Genomic DNA, 13,025 nt, shown 5'->3' with positions numbered 1-13,025 from the left:
TCGTCGTCCGCGGTCACGGAAACGTTATCGTCGTCCCCCGCGGTCACGGAAACGTCATCGTCGTCGTCCGCGATCTCGGCAAAATCATGAATATTTCCCGCGGCAGTGTATACATCATCTTTGACCCCGCGGTCACGGAAATGTCATCGTCGTCTCCCGCGGTCACGGAAACGTCGTCGTCGTCTCCCGCGGTCACGGAAACGTCGCCTTCACAGTCTCCCGCGGTCACGGAAACGTCGTCGTCGTCTTCCGCGGTCACGGAAACGTCATCGTCGTCTCCCGCGGTCACGGAAACGTCATCGTCGTCGTCCGCGATCTCGGCAGTGTATACATCATCGTTGACTCCAGCGGTTAGGGAAACGTAATCGTCGAAGTACGCGATCGCGGTAAAATCATGAATATTTACCGCAGCCATGTAAACATCATCGCCGTCTCCCGCGGTCACGGAAACGTCACCGTCGTCTCCCGAGGTCACGGAAACGTCATCGTGTCTCCCGCGGTCACGGAAACGTCATCGTCGTCTCCCGCGGTCACGGAAACGTCATCGTCGTCTCCCGCGGTCACGGAAACGTCATCGTCGTAGGTCGCATTCGCGGCAAAATCATGAGTATTTCAGGCGGCCGTGTAGAAATCATCGTTGATCCCGCGGTCACGGAAACGTCATCGTCGTCTCCCGCGGTCACGGAAACGTCATCGTCGTAGGTCGCAATCGCGGCAAAATCATGAGTATTTCACGCGGCCGCGTAGAAATCATCGTCGTCATCTTTCGCGGTCACGGCAAATCATGAAAATCTTCCACGGCCGTGTAGACATCATCATTGACTCCAGCGGTTAGGGAAACGTAATCGTCGAAGTACGCGATCGCGGTAAAATCATGAATATTTACCGCAGCCATGTAAATATCATCGCCGTCTCCCGCGGTCACGGAAACGTCATCGTCGTCTCCCGAGGTCACGAAAACGTCATCGTCGTCGCCCGCAACCGCGGCAAGACGCATTTTACGACTACAATCTTCTACCGGGGCTAAAATAAAAATCCCGGATTCGGTCCAAAAATCCCGGCTGTTTCCCGGTTTTTTCCAGGTCCCTTCAAATTCAAGGTTATTTCCCGGTTCTCCCGGTTTTCCCGGTTGGTATACACCCTGATCTTAGTCTGTTTGACTAAGCCTAAAGGCGGGTTATCCTAGCTGATGAGAACTACTGCGAAGTTGTATATGTGTGCGTTTTTCATGAAAGCCCCTTCCAAATTCGGTAGCAAGGAAAATGGTTGTACAGTACTTGAGTGACAAGTCGGTGCTGAAAAATGCAGTCGTATTCTGCAGCTAGAAAATCCGCCTTCACAGTTTTAAGATACTAAAACCTTATTGGCCAGATAACAGCCCGAGTAATAAACTGACACACCATTTATCAACTTATTTTAGATAACAGAAATCAATAAACTGCATAACACCTTATTAAAACTTTTCCAAGTTAATGCTTGGATAGAGATAAAGAAGTAGATTTCTTACTTCATCTTAATCAGGATGTACTTGTCGGGAATGAGACCTTCCTTGGAGTTGACAGAGCCACGCCACCAGTCATTGGATACTTGAGAGTAGAGCGTCACTGTCTCACCCTTGCGTAGGCTCAACTCTCGATCTGACCGAGCGACAAAGTCAAACTGTGCTGTGGCCTCTAGCGTCTCTGACTCTAAAACACAAAATTGTTACCTTGTATTGAAAAATCCACCTTCAATGTCAAGTATTGCTTTGTAGAACGGCAATGGTTCACTTTATGGTTGATAATGTTTTTAAAAAGAAAAATATAAAAACGAGGACTTATTATTGTATGTGTAGCTTCAATACTGCCAACGGAACGTATTGGTATTGATTTCTGACACTACCAGCAACCAAGAGTATTCATGCAATTAAGTAATTGTAACTCTTTCACAGTCTCTGAATGGCCTGATGACCAGTGTGTAACTAACTGGTTTTAACACTGAGCCAGTAAAAAATCAAAATCATTAAATTAATTAAGGGTTTTTTCATAAAAAATAATATGAAACAAACTTACCATCTTCAGAAGGGTAGACTTCAGAGTCCATGTCTTCTTGAACATGATCTGATGGTGAATCTCCCACATCACTGTAAAGTTTGGTCAAAACAAGGAATCAATTAACTGCACACATACTAGTATAAGAAAATTATCAGGTTAGTTAAGCAAGTGCATGAGCTATGGCATTCACCTTTTTGCCAATTTAGCTAACTAAGTCCTATAAATACTTTGAAAGATGCTCTTAAAAAATAGAAAATGCACATTTCTTAAAGCTATAACCAATGTAGGTAAGATTATCATGCCCAAGAAACGTAAAAAAAAGTTTGGCTGCAATTAATACATTGATACGTGTTATATCTCTCTGTTTTGTTTTCTATCATGAAACAAACTAAACTACTAGCATGTAAAGTTGTAATTTTTAATAGGAATGTACTATTGAAGAAAAGATTTTAGATATTTTGAAATTCAACAGTCACACAGAGGCATGCCCAAGATTTTGGGGGGGGAGGGGTCGTCAGGCATAAGGCTAGGGGCTTTCCGGGGAACCCGGCAAGTATAGAGTACCCCCAGCCAGAGGATTTTGAAAAATATGTGTTCAATATTGCTGATTTAGGCTAAATAAAAGTGCTAAATATCATACTAAATATTTATTTTTGAAATTTAATATTAAAATAGTTTTAGCCCTGGAGGTCCCGCTTGTCCCCCCCACCCACAGGCAAGCCCCTACAGTCACATAACTATTAAAAGTGCTATTTTTGTGGGGAAAAGTGTAAATGTATGGCTTTTAGGGAGATATTTAAATTGGAACTGATTTCCTCTACGCATAACCATAAATACAAACCAAGTAAATAACTTCCACATGTCTGTATTGACTTTATAATAGTTCAACTTGCATTTGAGATTTAAGACCCTTCATTAACTCAAAAATCAAAATTTCTTACATTGACCATCACCAATCACGACATAGCAAAACGCCATTAGCAAACATCAAGATACAGAGATTCTGTATTTGAATTTTTTCCTACTATCACTATTGAACTTGCAAATAACAAAGTACCCATTCCCAAAGCAATACAACAGCTTGTGTGGATGATACTAACATGTCGTCAGGCTCCCGTGAGATGTACTTCTCGTACAACGTTCCACCGATCTCCTGTCCGGGGAAGATCTCGTCGTTGAACAGGATGATGTTCTTGATGAGTTCGTTGACCTGGTTCTGGTACTGGACTTGATCCTTGTCTTCAGGTACAGGCACCAGCGTAGGTCCGAAGCAGATGGCCAAGTTGTATGGGTCCATCATGTTCTCATCACTGTATTCTGACAAGCTGGATAACATGACATCAGTGAGTTAGGTTGTAACATAATTTGAAATTGAAATATTTCTGTTAGTTTTATCTATGCTTTGACAAAAGCGCAGGACGACACAACTCTCTTATCTTAACTTCAGTTCAATGTGCTTTGGCACAATTCCCACTGCCCCCTGCTGTTCCCTCCCTTCTACTCTCTAACTTATTTGGGCTTCATTGCACCACTTAAATGGTTAGAATTTACAATTCATACCTCATGATGACATTCTTTTTGATTCTATATGCATGTATGTCTTGTTATGATTTGATTAAAATTCACTTCTGTCCTATAAATTTTCAACTTGAAAATTAAATAAAACATATTTAAAACACTAATGCCTAACATCCTACATATTTGATAGTTATCTAAATGAGTTTTGATATACTCTGAGTCAATTTTATTAGAGTTTTTGCAATGTTGAGTGCTTCTAGATGGTCTGTCATGAATTTATTATGTAAAGTATGTTATGCTATTATGCAAGGTACTTGTAAGTAACAGCTGTATAGAATTTTTGCGAATAAATTAAATGAGAGACAAATACTTACTGGTTGAGAAAGGCAAAGAGGTATCTCATAACAATGACTACAGATCTTGGAAGACTTTGAACAAGGTCCTTCATCCTCAACACAAAATCGTGCTTGGACTCCAGCTCTGAAACAGATAGTGCTGTGAAGTTGAAAGATGAATACATTCTCACAATGAGAGGTCTTGATCTACTTATCAAAGTTTTAAGGATAAACCTTCACCTTTTTGCTTTTTATACAGTTAAAAAACTTTTCTACTAAGAACATGTTTGTAAAACCACATTAATGACTAACGGCAAAAAGAACGTGTATTTTTAGAAAAAAATTATTTACTTCATGTTAGTTGTAGCAATGCAATGTTTTTTTTGCTATTTTATACAGAAATATAATACAAATTTTTACAGTACTCTTTTCAAGATTTGCTCAGTTGATGAATTCTTTGAGTTGGTAGAATGCCCTCTCCAAGAATGTTCAGCCACTGTCATGTTATCTTCTCAAAGCGTATTACTCCGTAATTCCCAAAAGGAGGTTTGAAAATAGAAAAAAAGGTTGCTTTTAATGTACCTGGGCAAGATTGTGGTTCGGTGAAATAATATTAGAGCAAATATATTAATGCTAACCGGAAACGGATATTTAAACACAAATTTTCTTAAAGCTACTTGATAATAGACTGTGAACGTACGGGCGAGCTCCATGAACTGCTCGAAGTAGATGATGGGGAAGAGCGGTTCACGCAGCTCGCGCAGGTAGAGCTTGAGCACTCCGGCCACAGAGTTGATGTCCGAGGCATCCGTCATGTCTGCTAGAGGATCCTCACCTCGCTCAAACGCCTCTCGGAAGTTGTTGATCTCCACTTGTGACCCTGACACTCTGAATATGCCTTGGTGGTGGAGACCTGCAAATGACAAAATGATCAGTGTGAAATCAAAATACTAGACAGGATGACAAAGATAAAAAGATATGTGAAATAAAGTGTATTTTTTGTGAAGAAAAATTACATACATTTTCCAACATGTTCAAGTGAAGAAAGAAAGGCATAGAAAAAAGTGGGTGGGTGGACAAAGTGAGATAAATGAAAAAGAGAACTTAGAAAAATGCAACTGATGGTAACAGAAGGAAGTAGTCTTAAAAGGAGATGACTACAAAGAGGAGTAAAATGGTAAATGGTAAGAAGAAGTTAAGAAGAGGGACAATTGAGTAAGTGACCTAGTTCCCGGAGTAACCAAAATGAAAGCAGTTATGTATTTGTCAATTGCCTTCATACCGTAAAGGTTGATGACCCTGATGCAGCTCTTGATGATGAGTGGAATGTCTAGGTTAAGAGATTCGAGATATTCCTCCAGCGAACCTCCGAACAGCTTTGGTTGTCCGTTCATCTGCAGTCGACCGATGCGCTTGCGACGAGGCGGCTTGGCGATAGGGCTGTGCAGCATTCCAGGTAATGGAACACCTCCCTGTATCTTACACCCTCCACCTAGAGTTACATTGACTATGTCAGTACCTGTATCTGTTTATTAGACAGTTGATATTTACCAGTTTATAGGTTACTTACACTTTGCTGTAGTGAATGAAATGAACTAAATATAACAAACAGAAGAAACAAGTGATTAAGTAACTTTACCAGTTCAGAAACGCCATGACTTTATCAACTAGAATAAACTTCTAATGATAGATATCCATTAATGTCATTGTATCTGTTTATACAATTGGTAAACCTACATACAAGTTTGAAGGTTACTTAACTCCTTGGGCACGTTATGTTTGGCTAACGTAGTGGATTGGTGAATGAAAAATAACGAATAATCAATTAAAGTGATTTAGACAGTTGAAAAAGACATTTTACCACTTTTGCACATCTACACTCTCCCTCTTCTGCTTATCTCTTTTGCCATTGAACATTCACCTTATTACTCTGTGTGATAAACATGATAACAAGATTGGAGACTTGTTAAGTGAGCTGTATAAATATCCAGCCAACTTCTAATTAGTATTGTATAATATCACTATATCAGAATAAATATTGTTTGAGTCATTATTAATTTATCGTATGTCTGCAGATCATTGATTTGTATTTAAAAAATTGGCATCATCTTTTACATACTTTGTTGAAATAGTTGGTACAGTAAAACCCAAATAACAGGGACAAAGCCATTACAGATAAACCTGTCTTTTGGTTAATCAATGGTAGTAATTCAAAGGCTACATCGAGGCCTATTAAAAGAGATCCACCTCAAAAGTTGTTTATGTTAGGTACTTTTATTGGTATAGTTTTAAAATCTACAACTATGTATACACAAAATATATTTCATAAAATTATTACCAATTGTTTTCTGAACTTTATCTTTACCTCAGTATAAGATACATGTTGTTGTCGGCGCCATTACATTCATTTGGCTAAGCCGGACCAACTAATCACGTCACGGTGGGCAATTCCTGTTGCCTAGTAAATTTAATTAAATTTTTTTAGCTATCAGCTTCCTATTTGAATGTAGACTTTGCCAAGTGCTGACTCACCAGGTCCGGGAGGTCCCTGGGGAGATTCTACTCCGGAAGACATGTCCACCAGCTGTGTTCGGATGTGTTCATGTTTAGAGTCCAGCCTCGCTATCCTGCTTGTGCCCAACATGAACTCTCTGAGTTTCTGTAATATCAAACAATTTAGACAGGGTAGAAGTTGCAATGCAACAGCAAACTTAATAATAATTCAAAGAAAAACTTATGGGTATTTTAAATTTTTGTGTGTATATGACGCATTTGGCATTTTTATTTTATTTTGGGTGAGTATTCTTCTATTAGGTGCATAGCGAAGTTTGCAAGCTTCCACATTTTTTTTTACGAATTATGTAGCATGATGACATTGAATATACCTTATATGGTGCTTATCTCTAGGAACTTAATTGTATTCAATTCCAAGCAGTTTCAGTTATTGGATCGGTACAATAAAATTTGGGTTGATTGAGTTTGGTCAGGGCTTAGAGATAGATTCCGCAGTACCCCTGATGAATCTACTGCATCATTTAATTTAGTGCAGAGTTTTTATTACTAAACTTGGATTATTTAGTTTTTAGTAGCCTTATAATAGGATGCTGTGTCGTTCCTAGAAATATTGTATATTTTGCTTAAAAAAAATTTTTTAAATTATAAGATACACATGCTACTATACTAAATTCCTTAGAACGTAACTGATTTAACAGGGTTTATACTATTTTATTAAAGTGAAATTCCAGGTTTTTTCCAGGTTTTTCCTGGTTTTTCAAAGTTTTTCCAGGTTCCCGCGTATATCTTTGGTTCCACTTAAACTATAATCAATTTAAGACTTGCAGCTTAAGTATTCAATATAAACTTACATCAAATTTGTTTCAAAGTCCATAGTTAGCTAGTGTTGAAAAAGTAATAATCCTAATTATAGTAATCATTTTCATTATCATCATTACTTAAGGCCACGGAAACATCTTCTCTCTTCCTGAATATTATCTTAATTTTTTATGAACACATTATCAACGGCGGCAAAATCCTGAATATTTCCTGCGGTCGTGTGGTCGCTTCCCACAGTGACGTAAACGTCATCACAGTCTTACGTTATCATGGAAAAATCCTGGACATCTCCCGCGGTATGTATACGTTATCGTCGTCCCCCGCGGTCACGGAAACGTCATCGTCGTCTCCCGCAGTCACGGAAACGTCATCGTCGTCTCCTGCGGTCACGTAAACGTCATCGTCGTCTCCTGCGGTCGCGGAAACGTCATCGTCGTCGGCCACTATCGCGGCAAAATCTTGAGTATTTCAAGCGGCCGTGTAGAAATCATCATCGTCGTCTTTCGCGGTCACGGAAACATCATCGTCGTCTCCCGCGGTCACGGAAACGTCATCGTCGTCTCCCGCGGTCACGGAAACGTCATCGTCGTCTCCCGCGGTCACGGAAACGTCATCGTCGTCTCCCGCGGTCACGAAAACGTCATCGTCGTCGCCCGCAATCGCGGCAAGACGCATTTTACGACTACAATCTTCTACCGGGGCTAAAATAAAAATCCCGGAATCGGACCAAAAATCCCGGCTTTTCCCCGGTTTTTTCCAGGTCCCTTCAAATTCAAGGTTATTTCCCGGTTCTCCCGGTTTTCCCGGTTGGTATACACCCTGTTTAAACAATTAACTTTCATACTTCATATTCTTCTAATTTACAGATTTAAAATTATTCCTATTATAAATTTTTCAATTCAGCAAGTTTCCCTTATAGAAAAAGCTATTACCATAGGTGGCACAGAAATACCTACACTTGGGTCGCAGTTAATTTAAATGTATTTCTTTGAATGTTTATATTTGAGCCAGTAAACGAGATAACTCAAACAAAATCGTGGTTTGATTTTGTTTGATTGAATTTGGCATGAATGAGTATGGCTAGGCTATCTTCTATGTGTTTGAGAGCTGGTGTTACAATTGGACAAAAATGGGTTTTTTCAAATTTTTACTTTTAAAACGTAAAAAGTGTCCAATCAAGGGTGAATACTAACTCAAAGAGATATTTACAGGGTATGTTAGCTGAGTATACTCACAGTGAGGTAGAACTCTTCAGTCTCGTGTCTGTCAGCGCGCAGTTTGAGACTCACAGTCTCAGGAGGTTTGTGTGTCGGGACTGCGTTGTCTCCGAAGTACGCTCGACAGTCGTAGTCTTTGGCTGTCAGCATGTCCAGCAGAGTAGACTCGGCTGTCTCTAGAGTCTTCCACACCTGGAATATTGGGAGTGAAGTAACATTGGTGGTGTGACTAATGTGTAAAATATCTAGTCATTCAACAGAGATGTTCGGAATCAAAATTTCCCTGTGGAGGAATATTAGTTTTTGCATTAAGAGGTACAAGCATTACATGCTCTGACTGGTTTATGCTGGACATTCTACACAGGGACACAGTTTATGACAAACAACTTGTAGGCGATCTTGTCAATTAGGCACAATCTTAAAGTGGGAGGGATGGAAACAAAAGGCTCCCAATAACACTGAGAGTCTCACCACTAAATTCAGTACCTCTAGACTAGGTAGTGGTGTTAATTCAAAGACAGCTAACTATTGAGATAATTGCACACAATAACAAAAGCGAAAGTGTTAGGGCAAGAATTCCTGTGTACTTGAACATCCTGCTCGTTACTCCTAATTGACACGATCCTACCAGAATTTCGACTAAAGAACTGTATACCTGATCCCATTAAATCCAAAAGAAACAATTTCAGACTAGTAAATGGCCCAATTGAAAGTAAATGGATTTCCCTTGTGGAAGGAAAGTAGAGAGATAATTCATAGGATAAGTGGATTTGATGGTGATATGGTAAGGAAACCGAAAGGAAGAAGGTGGATACAAGGTAGACAAGAAGAAAGGACTGAAACGACAGATGGTGGAGAACGAACCCTGAAGGGACCAGAGATTATGGAGAGAGCTTGTTGATGTTTAGACCGATAAATTAAAGGAAAGGTAAATAATTTCTATGTACTTAGACTTAGACTTAGTGTTTGTCCAAAGAGCCGAAACTCTCAGACGGTCGCCCGGTACCTATTACATAACCCGGGACCCATGATGCCAGCCAGAACTTGGGCACTGACCTTTACGACACCATGAGTGAATGGCTTAAGGCCATCAGGCTCATCGGCTGCCAAATGGCACTCCCATCGGAAAGAGGGTTGCCCCTCAATCCTAACCAGGGATACAGACTACTTGGTCAAGCGTCTACTCCACCTGGGTTCCCCCAGGTACGAAACCCAGAAGGACCATAGTGGAATGCCCTGCCGCATTTAGTGCAAGCAACACTCGGGACCTATCTAATCCCTGACAGGCCGAAACCCGCCATCATAGCCAGGAGGAGGGGGACCATCAGCAAACCCCAACCACCTATTTTCACCACTACCCGATCAAGGCCAACCCATTGCTGGGAACCAGAGATAACAAGAGCGATAGATCCCCAGCTACCCCTGGCGGGCTTGAACCCACTACCCGATCTACTTCGTTTGCCCATCTAGCCCAACATCGCTGCCTGGCCATCAGGGTTTCCCAAAAGGAGGCAGGTTTAGAAGTGGGACCCACCCGGATGAACCTATCCACCAAAGGTGGCGACACTCTTAACTCAATTGAGGTTCCAGGGAGAACCCCCCACACTCTAGATAACCATACCTTCTGGGCTCAGAGACAGGGATTGGCTGAGGAAGTGCCCACAGCCGTTACCCTCACACTGCGGAAAGTTACGTTCCCCTAGAGTGTCCCTGTGAGCTTACGGGTACTCGCCCGTTTTCACCTCCAGGAAAGGCTACTTCCAAAGTCGAGGATTTGCCACACAGAATGTTGTTCGCACACAGCAAGCGGGCCTAAACCCATAGAACCATAGCCACGGGCAGGTGAGAGATTGATGGAGCACTTCCACCTCTCGCAGAGCTGAACATCCCTCCAACCTGGATGGAGGAATGTCACTGGGAACTCCCCCTAAGGGGCTGGCGTATCCAGTCGTCCATAGCTATGGCCTACTTGCAGTGCCGATTTCAACACCGAGCAGTTACCTCCCGTTCGGGGGCAGAATTTTTCACCTCCCAGGACGAGGCTACTTCCAGAGTCGAGGATATGCCTCACATAATGTCAGTCGTACACAACAGGCAGGACGAGCCCGAAGAACTCAAGTCACAACCACACGCACAGGCAGGTGGGAGACCAAAGTCTCTCAGAGCTGAACACCCCACCACCCTGAATGGAGGAAATGTCACTGGGTACTCTCACTTTGGGTACAACCCAAAGAGGCTGGCTTGCCCAGTTGTCCATAGCTTGTGGCCTTCCTAAAGTGCCGGTTCTAACACTGGGGAGTTTCCTCCCCTCTGGGAGAGCTGGGGTCCGCGTGGTCGCCAGCCCCCTGCGGATATTTCTATGTACTCTTTGTAACGATCTTGATTTTGTAGCGAGCTTGTAGTCGACTCTGTTACTCAACTATTAACTTACCTCTTCACTCTCAGCTTTGAGAGATGTCAGCCGAGACTTGAGCTGCACCAGTCTGGTCTCCATATCAGCACACAATAGTTTCTGTAGCTCAGGCTCAGCAAACTGTTAACAGTGAACAAGTTAGCTCAGTGTTATACAAAATGCCACCTTTCCCTCACTAATGAAATAACTATACTCCGTTTGAAAAAAAAATAGGCGATTTGAGAGAAAGAAATCTACCCCCTGCACTTGAACCTACCTTGCTTGTCCACAAAGGCCTCTGGCCTATTATATGCGTTGAACATTTATTTAGCAAAGCAAGGGGTGAACTGGTACTGAGAAATATTAGTGGCGGAACCAGGACGCAAGCGCTATTTGAATAGTGATAATTTATATTTTAAATTTTCAAGCGTATCACTTATTGTAAGCTTGACTAATCTTGTGTGTAATATATTAGTGAAAAGACTAATTACTTACTGACTACACTAATATTCATCATTCTGCTATAAAAACAGTATATTATCACAATCCCAAATTACTAAACAAACTTCAATATCTACTTGATACACAAAAATACTATTATTTACAAATTATTGCATGGGTATTACGTAAAATTCCACACAGGGATGAGTCCATCCTAAATTTGTATTTGTTGATAGCGATTCTACAACATAGGTATCAAAATCAAGAATCAATTGTCATATAAGCCAATACCATTGCCAATACATAGAAAGAAAAACAAACACATGTTTTAATCGTTAACATTGTCATGACAGCTAGCAAATCCTAACTGTTAAAGTAAAAATGGGATTCAATATCAATGCCACCGTAATGGAATATTTGTTTAGCTTTCACAGTCTAAATAACTGCAAAACTGTGTTAACTGGTTACAGAAGAGTTATATGATTCTTTTTTGTACCTCAAATCCTGAACTGAAAAGTAATTTAAAAGATTATACTTTAATTTGAAATGTAATATTTTAATCAATTTTTAGTTTTTATTGTTGTTGTGGATGTTTATAAGTTACAACGAATGCAATGTTAGTTTTTAACAAAAGCATAACTTTTACAATGTCCCTCTATTGAAACTAATAATTATTTTTTAACAAAGTAATATTTCTGTTCAGTAGAAAAGAGAAAAAGATATAGTTTTAATAATTTAATATAGTTTTGGTAATCTACAGTTTAATAATAAACGAACATTGTTTCTAACCCCAACATCTACCGTCACCGACATGCACTACTACTTCTACAAAGGTAAAACAGTAACATTATTTACACGCAGGATGTTTACTTCGTCATTCTTTCCCTGGAACTCAAACTTCTTGGGAATCATGAAAGCCATGTGGTTGAACTCTAGGAATTTCTGTTTGTCCAGTCTCGAGTCCAAAGACTGAATGTTTGCCTGAAACAGATGTTTTATATAAGTCCAGTGCAACAGTTTCAAAATGGGGGTTGTAGTTGAACACTAATGTTTAACTTGAAGTTTTATTTTCAGTTTAATTACTTTTTGCATATTGATATGATTTGTTGGGTTTTAACCACTATTACAGTATAATTTTTTATGGTTTTTATAAGAACCATATATAAATAGGTCAAGCAAACCATAGCTTGTCTACAAATTTGTTAGAATTAAATTCTGTGTCCACTTGGTACAATCTGTGACTTTTTTTAGTTTCCCTGGTAAAACGGTGTCTTTACAGTGTCCTTTAAGACAAATCAGTGGCTTTTCAGAGACCCTCTAGAAAATCAGTGGCTTCCTCTAAAAAAGTCAGTGACTTTCACTGGCCATCAAAACAATATCAATGACTGTTCAGAGATCCTCTAGTAAAATCAGAGACATTACTGAAAACCTTGTAAAATCCAACAACAACAAAAAATATTATCAAATCTTAAAATCGGAATATGTTTCTAAATTTCTTTAAAATTATTTTCTAGGTTAGGCTCTATGTCCTTTTATGTCTTTTATCATACCTGTTCAACATGATATGTCCATATAGACCACAATAAAAGCAAAAAAAGATAAATTGATGTCCTCTATAATGTAAAATGAAGCAAAACAGGTGTTGTGTGCAATCCTCGCTTAACTCACTAATGCCATCAACTTCAGATTTCACTATAAACTGTGGGTCCCTTAGTTGCCATTAGCTGTATGGGCTATCAATTAACAGCTGGGTCTA

The 13,025-nt window shown here is 40.1% G+C and overlaps 1 protein-coding gene across 6 annotated transcripts in view; it reads right to left on the bottom strand.

Annotated features, from left to right (window-relative positions):
- The window catches only part of LOC128996486 (SLIT-ROBO Rho GTPase-activating protein 1-like), a 195,342-nt gene that overhangs the window by 10,929 nt on the left and 171,388 nt on the right, over positions 1–13,025 (bottom strand). For 5 of the 6 annotated variants that reach the window (XM_054421850.1, XM_054421854.1, XM_054421855.1 and 2 more), the window contains exons 6-15: positions 12,125–12,250; positions 10,868–10,969; positions 8,455–8,628; positions 6,419–6,545; positions 5,169–5,378; positions 4,587–4,799; positions 3,926–4,031; positions 3,134–3,358; positions 2,052–2,122; positions 1,508–1,688 (exon numbers count right to left, since the gene is read on the bottom strand). In XM_054421850.1, the coding sequence (XP_054277825.1) occupies positions 1,508–1,688; positions 2,052–2,122; positions 3,134–3,358; positions 3,926–4,031; positions 4,587–4,799; positions 5,169–5,378; positions 6,419–6,545; positions 8,455–8,628; positions 10,868–10,969; positions 12,125–12,250 (1,535 nt within the window). The remainder of the gene's footprint in view (positions 1–1,507; positions 1,689–2,051; positions 2,123–3,133; positions 3,359–3,925; positions 4,032–4,586; positions 4,800–5,168; positions 5,379–6,418; positions 6,546–8,454; positions 8,629–10,867; positions 10,970–12,124; positions 12,251–13,025) is intronic. The other variant, XM_054421852.1, reaches the window with a different exon arrangement.

This window comes from Macrosteles quadrilineatus, unplaced genomic scaffold, assembly GCF_028750875.1.
Source record: "Macrosteles quadrilineatus isolate MER2022 unplaced genomic scaffold, UCM_ALF_1.0 Scaffold_6__1_contigs__length_79288215, whole genome shotgun sequence".
NCBI classification, from domain to species: Eukaryota; Metazoa; Arthropoda; class Insecta; order Hemiptera; family Cicadellidae; genus Macrosteles; species Macrosteles quadrilineatus.
The sequence above is the reverse complement of the archived record's forward strand: the minus strand, read 5'-3'. Positions and strand labels throughout refer to the sequence as shown.